Source organism: Mustelus asterias, chromosome 2 (genome assembly GCF_964213995.1).
Source record: "Mustelus asterias chromosome 2, sMusAst1.hap1.1, whole genome shotgun sequence".
Classification (NCBI taxonomy): domain Eukaryota; kingdom Metazoa; phylum Chordata; class Chondrichthyes; order Carcharhiniformes; family Triakidae; genus Mustelus; species Mustelus asterias.
The window spans coordinates 61,877,812-61,895,638 of NC_135802.1; the positions used below are offsets into that span (position 1 = coordinate 61,877,812).

Below are 17,827 nucleotides of genomic sequence, written 5' to 3' on the forward strand. Positions count from 1 at the left end.
ATCACAAGCAGTCCCCTATGCCCACATCCACAGCTTCGTGGAACGGGCGGTACACTCAGCTAAGTATCTTCTAGAGAAATGTGCCAGATCACACAGATTACTATGCTGCTCTCCTCAGCCTCCAAAATCTGCCCTTGTCAGCACAACAACTCCTTTCCAGGCACACCATGATTCCTACTGCTAAGGCTCTGCTGCAACCCAAACTTGAACCCAATGTGACTGATTCCGTTATGCAATGCCAATTAAGAAACAAAACACACTTTGAAATAAATGCCCACAAACTTGGTCCTCTAACACCTGGTCAAATGGTCAGGATACAGACCACACGTGGCCATGACAAGTTAGTGATGGTACTCAGCCATGTCCCATGTGGTAGCCTCAGATGGTGCCCATAATGTACGCAACTGCCGTCACCTCCTACAGGTATCAGAACTAGCAATCAGAACCAGCACTAACAGATGCTGCAGCACTCCAGTCATTCAGTCTACAACACAGGCCTCCTGCACCTGGATATGCAGATTCCTTCAGAGGCCTGCTCAGCAAGTCCTGCATCCAGTGTGTACACCGATGGTCATCCACACTGAGGACACCAGCCTGAGAAAAGCTATACAACCAACTGGCATAACCACACACTCAGGGCATTTGATCAAAGCGAACACAAGGTTCCAGGACTACGTCACTACATAGTCTACACCTGGCCTTCAAATCTCATCTTTACACAACAAGAAAGGGGGGAAAGGAGACACGATGGGCTATGCACCAGCTGCAACAGTTTAATCCTTGTATCAACACATGTAAGTAGCTATGTATTATTAGCCTGTTCACATGGGGAGGATGTAGACAACGTGGTCACATGATGATGCAACAAAAAGGGTCATGTGTCAGGACCACAAGGTTTCTCCCCGGAGCATGGGCAGAGCACAAGCACGGAGTAGCTGCTCAGCTAGTTAATCAAGTATTGTTTTGTTACAAGTCCTTGTTGTCAGTGTTTGGGAACCCAACATTTCTACACTCTCCTCTAACAACGCTTCAGCAGCAGTAGTAAAGTTTAGATATAAAACCCAGCTTTAAAAGTTTCAACAAAGTCCTTATATTGTTCCCTAGTTTCCCAGCATTGAATTACTGATGGTTTTGGCACTCCAAATCTACACTCTGGCCACACTTCCTGCAGCCTCGGAAAAGTATAATCAAGGACCCCACACAACCTGAACATATTCTCTTCCGCCTTCTTCCGTCGGGAAAAAGATACAAAAATCTGAGATTACGGACCAACCGACTCAAGAACAGCTTCTTCCCTGCTGCCCTCAGACCTTTGAATGGACCTACCTTATATTCAACTGATCTTTTTCTGCACCCTAACTATGACTGTAACACTACATTCTACACCCTCTCTTTTCCTTCTCCCCCATGTACTCCATGAACGGTATGTTTTGTCTGCATTGCACGCAAGAAACAATACTTTTCACTGTATCCCAATATATGTGACAATAATAAATAAAATCAAACCCAAATATTCTACCTCAATGTGGCTTATTTACTGATACCAAAGACGTAATACTGTGGATGCTGTAAATCTGAAATATAAACAGCAAATGCTGAAAATTGACCTGCTGGTCATTTTGACAGAAAGTGCCTCTGGCTGTAAAGAATGCTGATTTCACAAATGCTGGCACAATGACAAGGCTCTAAAACTGCTGATTTTATCTTGAAGCATTGAGCTCCAGCATGATGCACTGTAAATTTCCAACATGGTCCAAAAATGTTTCCAATTATTTGCTGGATTAACTGACGTCCCTAGTTTTGTTGGGGAAAGCACATTTTGCGAAATAGCTTTGTAGAACTGTACAGTGGCTATTCTTCCTGTGCTTAACATTGCCATTTTTTTTTTCAAGTTTTAATTGTCTTTTCACTGTGTGTAGTAATTCCAGGCAGCTTAAGCAGCAGGTAACAATCAAGAAAACTAATATTCAATATTACTTGGCTGAAAAGGTCACAGAGCAGCGGGAAGCTAGCTTTTCTGGCTTCCAATGTTTCTTCCGTTCCCGTGTCTTACAAAATTACATAGAATCTAAGCACAGAAACAAGCCATTCAACCCAACCTGTCCATGTTGATCTCTATGCACAACACAGTCCTCCTAAATTCCTTTGAAAATATCTGTTAAATTCAGAGTGATCTCCTTATAGTTTTTATAACCAATCGGTAACAAACAAGAAATGATCCAATAGCACCCGGCCATTTTTAACTCATCACATGAATCTGTTCATCATTCAGACACTATCAGGCCAACTAGAACAATCCGAGGACTTCCTGTGCTTAGCTTATTAGATAGAAAGTTATGTTGATTTAATGGGCTGGAGGTTTAGAAATGGCTGCTCTTAATGTTGCCCTGTTGACAGACATGGAATACAAGAGCACTTGGAATTCATGTAAATTAGTGGAAAAAGGGAATTGAAGTTTATATTTAACCCTTAAGACTCCATTTATCAATTTATGTAGTCCACAAATAACAGAACACCTTAGAAACTCTTGGCAGATACAAGGGGTGGGATTCTCCCAAAAAAATTCAAAGTACCGAATTTGTGTAAAAACGGGAGTAAATCTCGCTGTTTTTTCAGCAGGATTTTCAAAATGAATCTCCCACACTCTGTGCACTGCAGAAACCACTAGAGTGAATCTTGTGAAAAATCAAGTGGGCAGGGCCTATTCTCGCTGGACAGGCCAGCAGCATAGCGCTGAGCGGGCCACTGCACATACACTGATCTGTCAGCACCGAGATCAGCACATGCGCAGTAGCCTGCACTGCCAGCCTCCCGATCGCTGGCCAGCCCCGCAACCCCACATCACTGCCCCTCAGCCCCCCCCCATGCCCCAATTGCTGGCCCCTGGACATGTCTGGGCCAGCCTTGAACCCCCCCACACCCCTTCCCCCCGGTCTGCCTCGATCTCCCCCCCCTCACCCCACCACCGGCAGCCCCGAACTCACCTCCCTCCCTCTGTCACTGATCCCAGTGCAGAGCCAGCAGGAACCCCCCCACCCCCACCCCCACCAATTGTCTCTAGAGGCCCACCTCATTAGGCCCTGCCCCTTTGGCATTGCCTGATGCCAAGTGAGTAGTGACAGGGGGGCAGGCTGGCACTGCCAAGCTGGCAATGCCCAGGGGGCATTACCCATTTATCCCAGACCTCCTAAGGCCCCCCTTCATTCCAGCGGAGTTGGGCTGCCAGCTCCCCGCAAGTGGGGAGCAATTGCAAACCCCACTGGAGTGAAACACTCCTGGCAGGGAGGCAGACTCTAGTGGGCCCGGAGACTTCAGTCCCGGGCCCACTAATGATATATAAATACTAATTTGAATATATTATGCAGCGCTGCGCTGATTTCTGGTGCAGAGCTAACGGCGCCGGAAATCCGACACTTGGAGACTCGCGGAGGCCATGGTGCCCAGCAGAAAACCCGCTAAATAGCCCTCCGCTTGAGTCTCCCAGCCCGTTGTGCTGCTAAAGTGGTGCAGCGGGCTGGGGGAATCGCCCCCATGGAGTTTCATCCGTTTTAAATATTTCAAATACAAATTAGAACAGCTGAATTTACCAGTGGCAAAAATACCTTTGTAATGAACCTTTCCTCTGCGTATCGCATAAGTCATATTTGGCTGCATTAAAGTTATAAGTGGGTTTCCTCCGGGTGCTCCAGTTTCCTCCGACATTCTGAAAGACGTGCTGGTTAGGTGCATTGACTCAAACAGGTGCCGGAGTGTGGCGACTAGCGGAATTTCACAGTAACTTCATTGCAGTGTTAATGTAAGAGTACTTGTGACTAATAAATAAACTTTTACTTATTTGGGGAGAAAAAAATCACATACAGTCCACAACATGACCTTCATGTGTAAAATGTACCATGGATCCTCGGCAGCCTCAGCTCTACACTGTGTCCTTGCATGATAGGGTGGATTGCAACAGTGAAATGCTGTGCCAGCTAGTGTTATAAAAGACCATTGTTTGTCTCAAATTATAGAAGATGGGGTGAGAGGAATGGAGTGGCTGCAATCGTGCTTTAGGTAGAATGCCTATTGAGTGTTCCAGCTCTGAGGATCTTTGCATGATCCTTCAGTCCAAATTGTTAAAGAAATACCCAATGTCTAACTTCATTTAAATAGATAACAATTGATAGTACAATTGTACTGAACATAATGGTTAACATAATTTGTATATATTTGTAACATTTTACTGTTAAACAATTGTTGGGTTAAATGACTCCTAAATTTTCTTCATTGACACAAAAATACTTTTATGATGAGAACTAATGTGCTGCACTGATTATATTTTTGTGCTTATTTACAGTACATTAAAATGTTGGGCCTGGTTGTTGTTGGGATTGGTATTGCTGGCAGAGTTCGGATCCGTGACCTGCTAAATCCACTGCCAAACAGTTCTGTAGAAAAGCTTAAGCTGATGGGCTTTGTCTCCAGGTAAGCAATGATAACACCATGCACAGAAACATTGGGTCTGATTTTACCATCAAGTTGCGCCCGTTTTCGGGCACGAAAACTTGGTAAAGTCGGGCGTGAGGCGAATAGCACAATCCGCCTCTGCGCCCATTCCCCCTTTACCTGGCCAGCCCCGCAACCCCACATCACTGCCCCTCAGCAGGGCTGAAAATGGTCGCCGTCGGGACCGGGCCTGAATCAGGTGCGGCGTCAATTTAAATGCATTTGCATGCAAACTTATCGTCACTTCCCTCTTTACCACCGCGTTCGCCCGTCCAGATTTGGCGCGAAACAGACATGGTCCGCAAAGGTCCAATTCGGGCGCTCCAGCTTCTGAGGAGGTAACTTCCGAGCTTCTGGTGGCTCTCTGACTCAGATCAGTGGTGGGGAAGGGTGGGGTGAGGTGGGTCAGATGGCTCTCTGGTAGGGGGGAAGGAGGTGCTTCAGCTGGCTCTCTGGTGAGGGGGCGGAGGGAGGCAGGTCAGATCACTCTCTGGTGGGGGGGGAGGGAGGCGGGCCAGATCGCTCTCTGGTGGGGGGGAGGGAGGCGGGCCAGATCGCTCTCTGGTTCGGGGGGGGGGGGGGGGAGGCGGATCAGATCGCTCTCTGGTGGGGGGGGAAGGAGGCAGGTCAGATCGCTCTCTGGTGGGGGGGAGGGAGGCGGGCCAGATCGCTTTCTGGAGGGGGGGAGGTGGGTCAGATGGCTCTCTGGAGGGGGGGAGGTGGGTCAGATGGCTCTGGTGGGGGGGAGGGAGGTGGGTCAGATGACTCTCTGGGAGGGGAGGGAGGCAGGTCAGATGGCTCTCTGGGGGGGGAGGCGGGTCAGATGGCTCTCTGGTGGGGGGGGGGGAGGGAGGCGGGTCAGATGGCTCTCTGGGGGGGGAGGTGGGTCAGATGGCTCTCTGGTAGAGGGGAGGGAGACGGGTCAGATGGCTCCCTGGTGGGGGGGAGGGAGGCAGGTCAGATGGCTGGTGCGGGGGCAGGGGGGGTTTGCTGCCACTCTGCGTGTGATCGGTGAGGGGGAAGGGGGGGTCCACTGCCATTCTGCATGTGATTGGGTGGGGGGAGGTGGGGGAGTCCACTGCCATTCTGCGTGTAAATGGTGGGGGGAAGGGGGGGTCCGCTGCCACTCTGCGTGTGATCGGTGGGGGGAGGGGGAGCAGGGGGCCGTGATCGGTCTGGGTAGCGGGAGGTGGGGAGATAAGGGTGTCAGTAATGTTGTGGGGTGGGGCAATGTCTGTGGGGGCCAGGGGGAGGCATTATCCAGCCCGGGAGCAATGTGGCAGGGGAGCGTTTTTCTATCTTTTTACTGTGCATGAAGGCTCTGATCGGAGCTGCAGGATTTGGGGCGCGTTAAGCCCCACCCACAGGCTTCTGCAGCACGATTCAGAATCACTGCTATTTTTACAGGCAGAGTGCGCGTATGGGGCCCCTGAGAACAGGTATAAAAGTTGGATCTGAAACACTCCCAGATTCAAGTCTGCCCAGCACTTACAATCAAAATGGTAAAATAGGGCCCATTGCCTCCAGGTAAGCAATGTGAACACCGTGCACAGAAACATTCACCAGCTCAAGTCATGGAACTGTGACATTTTTTGGTTAAATTGAAATCATGTTCATCAGCCTCAGTTCCAGTGTAAGTGATGTGATTTGGCTAAAAGCTTTTGCGGTCAAAACTCCTCAGAATCTTGCCAGTCTCTTGCCACAGGAATCGCAAGCTTTAGGAGCACTGCTCCTTCATCAGGTGAGTGGATGAAGGAGCAGTGCCCAATGGCTCGTGATTCAAAATAAACCTGTTGGACTTTAACCTCATGTTGTGAGACTTCTTACTGTGTCCACCCCAGTCCAGTGCCGGCATCGCCACATCAGGGAGAAGAGGCGCACCAGCCTCCACCTCAAAGTTGTGATCTTTGGGGATCCAGGCAGAGATTGGGGCCTGGGTTCCTTAAATTTAAGGTTATGTTCTTGAAACTAGAAATGGCTTCATTTCAAAGAAGGTCATGACCGCTCCCACTTAGTTGAATTGCATATGATATCTATTTAGCTGTTCCGATAACCCAGCAATGTCTTTTTGAAGTCTTTTCATGTTTTGCAAATTCTATGTTCCCTTTACTTATAAATGCAGGTCCAGAAAAAATCCCTGAGGTGTACCAAGTCTTCTCCTGTCAGAACAACACCTCTCCCCACTAATTCTCTATTTTCTGTCCATCAACCAATTTCTATTCACATTGCTAGATTTTCACTTATTTCAAGCCTTAACACTTCTAACAAGCCCCTTGTGAAACATGTTATTGAATGGTTTCTAAAAGTCTACACGGTCCACATCCATCCAATCAGTCATTAACTTCTTCAAAATATTTAATAAGATTTGTCAAATTTAATGTACCTTCACCTAATCCATGCTGGTGGCCATTAATTAGCCTTTGCAATTCAAGATCCTCTCCACAGCCCTAGAAACAAGGCAGTGATGTACCCAACAGACCCTTTTTGTAAAGGTGTCATATTTAAATGAAGTGACCTCCCCAAACCTTACAAATTTTAACTGAGTCAGAGAGATAGAGGTCCCAGGTAGACACATCATAGAATCATAGAATAGAAGAGGCCATTCGGTCCATCTGGTCTGCACCAACTCTCTGACAGAACATCTTACCCAGGCCCTCTCCCCATCCCTGTAGCCCCACACATTTCCCATGGCAAATCCATCTAACCTACACATCTTGGGACACTAAGGGGGCAATTTAGCATGGCCAATCCACCTAACCTGCACATCCTTGCTGCAGATTTTTGGGAGTCTTTATCTACAGCATAAGAGTACTGCCTGCTGCCTAATCATCATTTTTGACAACCTCCATTATGTGGCAAAGCAATAAAGCATCCTTTGTCAGTAGTCTGCCCAGCTTTTCCACTGGATCTGACATTGACAAAGATTCATTACAGTCATTTTAGACGTAACCTTCTTACGAATTTCCTTGGATAGGGATGATGTCTTTGTAATGACAGCAGTAAATCTTTATTTTGTGAATATCAGGCAGAATAAACTGACAAAACACATTTCCTGTATGACAGCCCAATTCAAACCATTTGTTTCCAACTGCGTTATTTACTGTAAACAAAAAAATGCACTTTTTGTAGCACTCCCATGGTAATTATGTTTCTTTTTCCACTTTTCTGATCAACTTTTTCTACCAACTATCCTGTCCACGCTTCTGAAGGCTTGACTCTCCATTAGGATAAAATTTCACAGATGACAGACTGCCTCTTGGATCTTACTCATTTATTTTGCTAATTGTACCCTATCTCTGAGCGTAGATAGCCAATTATGTCTTGGGGAGGGAGGGATATCATAGCTGTTTTCTCTCCTGCCTTCCATCAATTTGTACTTGCACCTGGGAGTTACTGAGTAGAAATCAGAATCTGGAAGATTTCACCATTCTCCATACAATAAGTACCAAGGATGCTGAAGCCAATGGTAGCTTTCTATTGCCACCCTAGCTGAGATGCACGACCTCAGGCCAGGCCCAAGAATTGAGCCTCGGACCGTCCTGACCTACATAGCTTAACCCCTGAACCTTTCACAAGAACGGGGATAGGCCGGCGGGGTAAGCCTGGTTAAGATGCACTGCCAGTAAGTCGGTGCAGATTTGATGGGCCGAATGGCCCCCTTCTGCATTGTAGGGATTCTATGAACCTTTTTTCCTGTTATTCTTAACCCCCGATGGCTAGATTTGGAGGGAATTCCAAATGACATCCATGATGAGACAGAAAAATTGAAGAGTAAAAAGAGAAATGAGTGAAATAGCCAGAGAAAGGAGATGCTGAGCCAGCAGATTCAAAGCATTGGAAATAAGAAAAAGAGGCTTGCATTTCTGTAGTTCCCTTCATGGCCACCCAATGTCTCAAAGTGCTTTACAGCCAATGAAGTACGTTTTGAAGTGTAGTCGCCATTGTAATGTAGGAAACACAGCAGCTAATCGACACTCAGCAAACTCGCACAAACAGCAAGGACATGATGACCAGATCATCTATTTTTTTGTGATGTTGATTGAGGGATAAATATTGGCTAGGGCACCTGTTCTTCTTCAAAACAGTGCCACTGGGATCTTTTACATTCCTCAAGCTGGCAGATGGGGCCTCAGCTTGATGTCTCATCAGAAGGTCAGCACCTCCAACAATATAATGCTCCATCAGTACTGCATTGGAGTGTCAGCCTTGATATTTTTGTGCTCAAGCTCTGGATTGGGGCTTGAACCTAAAACCTGGTGATTCAGAGGTGCTTGTGCTACCGACTAAGCCACAGCTGACAAGGCGAAAAGGACAGTTTAAAAAGTATCAAAATAGGAAAGCACCTTTCCTTCCATTTTTATGTTATTGGTAGAAATCAGAGTTTTGATTCTGCTTCACAAAAATGCAGAATGTTGTATTTGTCTCATTGAGGCTGTTTTTCCCACAGACCTCATGAATTAATTATTGAAGTCACAATGCAGCCAGCTGTCAATGTGCAAACCAAGATATAAAAGGCTGACTCATTGGCTAGGTACTCCCAGTGAGCAGCACTGCTCGCAATTGAGAAATCACAGCTCCACATGCCAACATTTCTGTTCTTTTAAATGAACGGATGGAAAATCAAGCCTGTGGTCCCAAATAGCACTCTCAACAAATACTGCTCTTCATGAGGGCTGTCCACTTGCGGAATCAGCACCTACATATTGGTTGCCTTTTTAAAAATATGTTTATTGAAAATTTTCTTACATTTTACATAGCAAACAAACACAGATACAGATCCACACAGTGCTCGCAGGTACATTCCAACGTGACTGGGCTCAGGGCTCCCCGTGGCCAGGAGACAAGCCCCTGCTACCCCAGGCACCCACCCTGCCCAAGTCCCGTCTAATTGCACTGGTAATGACGGTAATAATATAAAAACAAAAAGGCAGAGGGACGCCGCTGGAGAACCAACTGAGCCCAGGCTATAAACTAACGAGCAGAGAAAAGAAAGACGGCAAACGAGAGAGAGAGTGAGAGGGAAAAGAGAAAAGTTCACGTGTTAGTCCCCACACCTCGGCAGGGTGGGTGGGCGTACTCCGGTAAAGGGCCAGGGCGCATCCACCAATCGGGGGGGGTGGGGGTTCTGTGGGAGCACCTGGGATCTCAGGGATCTACTCACCCGGCTCCAACTGCAGCGTCCCAACATGCGCTATAACTGGTTGCCAGGTCTTAAAGAATCTAGCAACGGACCCACGTAGCGTGCACCTCATCTTCTCCAGCTTAATGGTATCTACCACCCCCTTCACCCACTGAGAGTGCATCGGGGGTGCACCTGATTTCCACCTAAACTGGATTAGTCGTCTTGCCAGGAGTGCAGTGAAAGCTACAAAATCCGCTTGGAATTTTGGCAATGACAGATTTAAGGGCATGACCCCAACAGGGCAGCCTGGGGGGATGCACTTATGTCCCGATCTAGTGTTGCCGCAATCGTTTCAAATATTGATGCTCCATAGTTATACAGTGATGGGGAAGCACAGACATATGTAAGAGGGTGGCGGGAGCTTGCTGGCACCGTTCACAAATGGGGCTTGTGCCTGGGTACATTCTAGAGAGTCTAACCCTAGTTAGATATGCTCTGAGAAGGAGTTTACATTGTATCACACCCAGCTTGGCACATATTGAGGAGGAGTGTACTCGATGCAGCACCATGTCCCAATCCTCCTCCGAGAATCCTCCCCCAGATCTTGTTTCCATAAAGATTTAACCACTGATAGAGAGTTTTGTTAGGACAGAAATTGAGAATAAAGAACAGAAATGATACCACGCATAGTAATAGAAGGCACTAAGCACATGTCAATGTAGGCACGAGGTGGGAGCGTCGGAAATTGGAGGTTGGCCCTACGCACAAAGTCTCGAATTTGCAAATATCTGAAAAAGTGCATTGCAGATAAAGCGAACTTATCCACCACCTGCTGGAATGATGCAAACACGCTGTCCACATACAAGTCCCGGAATGTTCTGATCCTGTTCTTGACCCACATGTTGAAGGCACCATCCAAAACAGACGGAGGAAAAAAAATGGTTAACCGATACTGGATATCTTATCCAGACCCCCTACCCTGCACATGACCCCACACATAACCCCACACATTTACCCTGTTAATCCATCTTACCTACAAATTTTGGGACACTAAGGGGCAATTTAGCATGACCAATCCACCTAACCTGCACATCTTTGGACTGTGGGAGGAAACTGGAACACCCAGAGGAAACCCACGCAGACACGGGTTCATAGTTTAACCCAATCCTGTTCTCACACTTTTCACACTTTTCAATAGTAGATCATTTAGCTGATTTCTTTCCTGATGCCAGTCATGGCATCCTGGCTGCCACCTTGAATTTTCTTTTATTTTACACTTCTTGCTTTTTTCCTGTCTGTCTTCCTGCTCTCATCCAGAGAACCTGGGTAATGCCCCAGGGACCTTGGTTCGAATCCCACCATGGCAGATGGTGAAATTTAAGCTCAATAGAAATCTGGAATTAAAAGCTTAATGATGACCATGAAGCCACTATTGATTGTGTAAAAACCAATCTGATTCACTAATATCCCTTGAGGGAAGGAAATCTGCCATCCTTACCTGGTCTGGCCTACATGTGACTCGAGATCTAATTGCCTTCCAACTGAGTGGCTTGCTAGGTCATACCAGAGGATTAAGAGAAAAGGGTCCTCTGTTTTCCCTATTCTCCATCCTTGGTGTTGCCTGCTCACGGGCGACCTTCTGAGTTTTGGAACTTGTCTCATGGCAGCTGTGGTGCAAACCGCAAGCAAAAATATGCAACTGCAGGGACTATAACGTTATAAAGTACAGTAAATTCAATAATACTTGTAAAAGTCATGTGAACAAATGTCAAATGACCAGATGTGAAGCATGATCACATGTTTATGAATGCCTCCAATCAGAATTAGCAGCCCGAACTACTCTGTGTGAAGAACTTGTAAATATCAGTCCTAAATTTGTCAGAGGGCATTAAAGAGTCAATCACATTGCTGTAGATCCAAAATCTAAATTAACCAGAACAGATTTCTGGATACATCAATGAGAGCAAAAGCCCTAGGATTTTTTAAGAAGCAGTTTGGATTTATGTTAAAGAGCTCTGTAATTATAGGGTGGGTTGAAAGGCTTTCCTCATTTGTACATATCTTACCATCATAAAATTCTTGTTTTACTGCTGAGACAGAGGTGCAACAAGGAGCAAATTCGAGATATCAACAATTATAAAATTCTACAGAATCTTGTGTATGTGGTTTAGTTGCTTTCCTTTAGTACACAGATCCCAGGGGTAGTGAAACCTTTGTGTTTTAAAACTGTTTTGAGCCAAAATTCACTGACTGTTCAACCAATCAAAGCCACTCTCTCTTTTGGGGTGTTTTAATGACCCAATACAACCTTATTCCATAAGCCTTCACAAACCTTTCATTAAAAGTAAATGACGTCCTTTCTTAGGCTGAGGGGCAAAACAGGGCTGATTATTTATTCAGTTCATTTTTTGAAAATATAAGGTTTCTATTAGCTTCCAACTTGATTAAGCAGCATGAGGCCTGATTAACTTCACCCCCCCACCCCCCCCGGGATATTCTAATATGTGATGGATTGTTACCCAAAACCTGTTAAACAATCTGTCCCCTCAGCTGTCCTCTGCAGCAGTTGAACATTTTTCTCGTTGCAAGATAAGTACATTCTGTATGGCTGGGGAAGCAGTTATAGTTCAATGTCCAGGTTAACAATCCATTCAGTGGTGACACAGTGTGAATGGTTGTGATGCCACCAGGAATATATCTTTCAGGGAAGGGTCACTTGCTGAACATGCATTAAGTCATACTGTTAACATCTTCAAAATCGTTTAGGTCTTTTTCTGTTCCTAATAATCACCAGAGTCAGAAGCAAATTGCCAGACACCTGTCCTTGTTCCTGCTGCCTCTGGCTGCATGCTGTTATGTCATTGAATGAACAAAAGGGAGGAAAAATCTTGCATTTATATAGTGCATGACCTCAGAACGCCCCAAAGCAGCTTATAATCAATGGATTCATTTTGAAGTATATAATCACTGTTTTGTAGGTAGTGCAGTAATCAAGTTGCACACAGCGACGACCCACAGCAACAGTGAGATAAATGAGCATTTGGTATTAATTGAGGGATAAATGTTGGCTAGAACATCAAGAAAACCACCCCCCTCCCCCCACTGTCCTTCAGTGCCATGTGATCTTTTGTACTCACCTAAAGAGGCAGATAAGTTTTTTTAAAAGTTTATTTATTATTGTCACAAATAGGTTTACATTAACACTGCAATGAAGTTACTGTGAAAATTCCCTAGTCGCCACACTCCGGCGCCTGTTCGGGTACACTGAGGGAGAATTTAGCATGGCTAATGCACCTAACTAGCACGTCTTTCAGACTTACTTCAACAACTCATCTTAAAGAAAATAACACTCCCTTAGTATTGTACCTCAACTGCTGGAATAAGGTTTGAGCCTACAATCTCTGACTCACAGATGAACCAAGCTGACACAAGGATAAAGTATTGCCACTGACAGTAAGTTTCTTGTTTTTTCCACACATACCTTGGAGATAATATGATTGCAGCTACAGTCTGGAGTGCTGTCCATGGTGAGACAAGAGCCCAATGATGCAGTGCATCAAACATTCATCCTCCCTGTTCTCCATCCTCAGAATTGGCACACAGGAAGTCAGGAATCTGACTTTCTGTTACAGAGCAATGGTATCTGGGAAAGACAGTCACCCTAGAGAGTAAAGTCCAAACATGTTCAGGTTAGGTCAATCGGTCATTGTAAATTGCCCCTTAGTGTCCCAAGATGTGTACGTTAGGTGGAGTAGACATGGTGAATGTGCAGATTTATGAGGATAAGGCAGAGTCATCAGGAGTATAGAAACACAGTGGGACCTAGGTGTGCAAGTCCACAAATCCTTGAAGGTGGCAACACAGGTGGAGAAGGTGGTGAAGAAGGCATATGGTATGCTTGCCTTTATAGGACGGGGTCTAGAGTATAAAAGCTGGAGTCTGATGATGCAGCTGTATAGAACGCTGGTTAGGCCACATTTGGAGTACTGCGTCCAGTTCTGGTCGCTGCACTACCAGAAGGACGTGGAGGTGTTAGAGAGAGTGCAGAGAAGGTTTACCAGGATGTTGCCTGGTATGGAGGGTCTTAGCTATGAGAGAGATTGGGTAAACTGGGGTTGTTCTCCCTGGAAAGACGGAGAATGAGGGGAGATCTAATAGAGGTGTACAAGATTATGAAGGGGATAGATAGGGTGAACGGTGGGAAGCTTTTTCCCAGGTCGGAGGTGACGATCACGAGGGGTCACGGGCTCAAGGTGAGAGGGGCGAAGTATAACTCAGATATTAGAGGGATGTTTTTTACACAGAGGGTGGTGGGGGCCTGGAATGCGCTGCCAAGTAGGGTGGTAGAGGCAGGCACGCTGACATCGTTTAAGACTTACCTGGATAGTCACATGAGCAGCCTGGGAATGGAGGGATACAAACGATTGGTCTAGTTGGACCAAGGAGCGGCACAGGCTTGGAGGGCCGAAGGGCCTGTTTCCTGTGCTGTACTGTTCTTTGTTCTTTGGAAGATGGCCTGGGTAAAATATTCTTGTCAGACAGCTGGTGCAGTCTCGATGGGCTGAATGGCTTCCTTCTGCACTGTGGGGATTCTATGATTCTGCATAAAATAAGTGGAAAATCCATTCAGAATAAATTATATTGCAGACCTATAAAAATGACAAAACCACCTGCATTAAGCTTTTTATGAAATTATATTTTGAACCAAGAGATAATAATGTAAATTTGTATGAGTTATGTTTCCTTACTGATTGTAAATCATCAAATACCTTGGGAAAGATTACAGTTAATTTGGTTTCAACTGCTCCATTCAATTAGGAAAAACAAGCGCACTGCTAAGAACAGTGAGTTAGATGAGTGTTCTATTAAAAAAGGGATGTTTGATTTATGAAGTGAAGTGCTGCTTTTATAAGCTACATTTCAATAAGGTGCCCCATAATAGACTAATGAATAAGGTCAGCAAATATGGGATCAGTGGCAAGTGGCAGAATGGATAGCAAGCTGGCTTTAAAACAGGAAGGAGAGAGTAGGAAGAAGGGGTAGTTATTCTGAGCGAGAAAAGGTGGTATGTGATATTATACAAGGGTCAGTGCTAGGATCAGTGCTGGGATCACTACTGGCTATTTATATTAACAATTTAAACTTTGAAATAAAAATAATGAAATTTGCAGAGAACACTAAAATGATGGCAGGGGAAATATTCAAAACTGAAAAGAACTGCAACAGATTACAGATTCATTATCAAATGAATTCCATCATAGATAAATGTAGAGTATCACATTTACTGACAATGAAATCCATTTGACTCAGATTTTCCCCTTCACTTAATCTCTTTGCTATTTTATGCTTCTGACTACACTTCTTACGGTGCCACCTATCTTTGTGTCATCAGCAAAGTTAAATGTGTGGCCTTTTATCCGATCATCTAACAGTAAATAGTTGAACCCCCCACACAGATGCTTCTGGGACACATGAGTTACATCCTGCCATTTAGAGTGCTAACCCATTTTTTGTATTCTCTATCTCCTGCTTCGCAACCAATTTCCTAAGCAGATCAATAATTTGCCTTCAATTCCATCAACATCAACTTTAATTAGTAGTTTGTTATGAGAGTCTTTATTAATTGGCCTCTGGGTGGAAACTCCATGGAGTTTTTTTTAATTCACTCTTACAGGATGTGGGCATCGCTGGCTGGGCCAGCATTTAGTGCCCATCCCTAATTGCCCTCCATTTCAAAGAGTCAATCACATTGCTGTGGCCTGGACTCACATGTAGGCCAGACTAGGTAAGGATGGCAGATTTCCTTCCCTAAAGGACATTAGTGAACCAGATGGGTTTTTACAACAATCGACAATGGTTTCACAGTCATCAGTAGATTCTTAATTCCAGATTTTCTTTATTGAATTCAAATTTCACCATTTGCCATAGCAGGAATCAAACCCGGGTCCCCAGAGCTTTATCCTGGACTCTAGCCCAGTGATAATGCCACTATGCCACTGCTTCCCCTTTCAAAGAAAGAAATATTAACTCTTGTTCTTTTCTTTATAGATGCAGCCAGACCTGCTGAGCTTTCTCAGGACCTGCTGTTTTTCTTTCAGATTTCCAGCTGTACTTTGTTTTGATTATCCAAAGGCATTCTCCTGTCCACTATTCCAGTCAGCTCTTCAAAAAATTCAGTCAGTTTCATCAGGCACGATCAGCCATTTACAAATCCATGCTGTTTCTCTCTGATCAGCTGAAAATGTTCAAGGTCAACCTCTGCTAATAATAGACTCTAGTAATTTTCTGATAACAGATGTGAGGCAAACCGACCTATAATTCCATGGTTTTCCCTCCCTCACCTTCTTGAAATATGTGAGCACACTTGAATTTTCTAATTAATATCCCATCGCTTGAACACAATTAACATCCAATTGATATACAATTAACACATAGGGGCCTCATCAACCTCGTCATTCTGAACATTTAATTCCGCGACAGCTGTTGGACATTGCCACATCAATCCTTTTCCCTCAGACAGAAATGAGAGCTTGAAATTGTAATGCTGAGAAAGGGAAAAGATTGAAATCTGGTTTCCATTGATTGTTCTATTTTTCTGCCACAGTGTTCACCACTAATTGTCCGATGCGCCATAAAGTCAGTGCGAAGGTAAAGTACTCCTTCATAATACTGCTGTCTTAAACATGTTGTTGTGCTTCTTCCTTCAAATTGGCAGGCGGACATTGGGCAACATAGAGCAGCTGAAACAGATCACGCTGGAGGATGCCCTACAAAGTGAAGAAATACAAGCTGCAATCATCAGTTTGGAGAACCAGCTTCATGAGGAGTATGTGAGGTAACAAGGCTTATCTTGAATATACATTATCAGTTGCACACCAATAAAGCAAGCATGCATTTCAGTACGTCTGACAGCATCTGTGGAGAGCGAATAGAGCCAACGCTTTGAGTCTAGATGACCCTTCTTCAGAGCTAAAAGCAAACAAAATCAGAAGAGATTTATACAATGAGGGGCTGGCTGTAATTGGACAAAGGGAATGTAAGTGAGGATGAAGAAGGGTAGGAAAGGTGCTAAAGGTGTCCATTAAGGAATCAGAATATGTGAATGGCAGAACAGAGGTACATAGGATGAAGGCAGTTGCCCTGAAAGGGGGAGTGGTGGGTTGGTGAAAGATGGAGAGTGGGAATGGAAAAGTGGAAGAATGGAGGTGAGAAAGAAGGATGATAAAAATGGATGAATGGGATGAAAAGAAGAAAAAAATGGAAATAAAATAAATGGAAATGGGGTGAGAGAGTTCATGAACATCTGTCTGACACAGGCAGCTGAAATTGCGGTACAATGTAATGCTATCCTGAAGCAGAGACAGAGCCCAACAAAGCTTTGGATGAACTCCTGTTCTTCAGCAACTCTGCTTCCAAATGTCACAAGCCTTTTTAAAGGCCTCGGGAGGAATCAGCCTGCTCTTTGCTCCATTCATGTGAGTTCTGATGGGCACAGGATTCCTGGTATAACCAGCTTTCAGCACAAATTCCGAGCCCCTTATGCATCTCTCCCGATTAAAGTTAGGCTTTTCATCATATATCCTGGAAAATCTCAGCAGGTCTGACAGCATCTGTGGGGAGAGAATAGAGTCAACGTTTTGAGTCTAGACGACCCTTTGTCGGGGTCATCTAGACTCGAAACGTTGGCTCTATTCTCTCCCCACAGATGCTGTCAGACCTGCTGAGATTTTCCAGCTTCTTCTGTTTTTGTTTCAGATTCCAGCATCCACAGCATTTTGCTTTTATTATCCTATATCCACACTGCTAATATTTCAATGTTCTGCCAGTTATGGTGAACTCTCTCTTTCAAATAAGAAAATTTACCTTCATTAGCTTTACCATCATTTACTGTTTTCATAAGAACATAAGAACATAAGAAATAGGAGCAGGAGTAGGCCATCTAGCCCCTCGAGCCTGCCCCGCCATTCAATAAGATCATGGCTGATCTGACGTGGATCAGTACCACTTACCCGTCTGATCCCCATAACCCTTAATTCCCTTACCGATCAGGAATCCATCCATCCGCGCTTTAAACATATTCAGCGAGGTAGCCTCCACCACCTCAGTGGGCAGAGAATTCCAGAGATTCACCACCCTCTGGGAGAAGAAGTTCCTCCTCAACTCTGTCTTAAACCAATCCCCCTTTATTTTGAGGCTGTGTCCTCTAGTTTTAACTTCCTT

At 45.0% G+C, this 17,827-nt stretch overlaps 1 protein-coding gene across 8 annotated transcripts in view; it reads left to right on the forward strand.

Annotated features, from left to right (window-relative positions):
• Positions 1 to 17,827, forward strand: part of blvra (biliverdin reductase A) — a 58,723-nt gene that overhangs the window by 18,618 nt on the left and 22,278 nt on the right. For all 8 annotated transcript variants that reach the window (XM_078236177.1, XM_078236169.1, XM_078236161.1 and 5 more), the window contains 2 exons: positions 4,337 to 4,464; positions 16,323 to 16,442. In XM_078236177.1, the coding sequence (XP_078092303.1) occupies positions 4,346 to 4,464; positions 16,323 to 16,442 (239 nt within the window). In that variant the 5' untranslated portion in view covers positions 4,337 to 4,345. The remainder of the gene's footprint in view (positions 1 to 4,336; positions 4,465 to 16,322; positions 16,443 to 17,827) is intronic.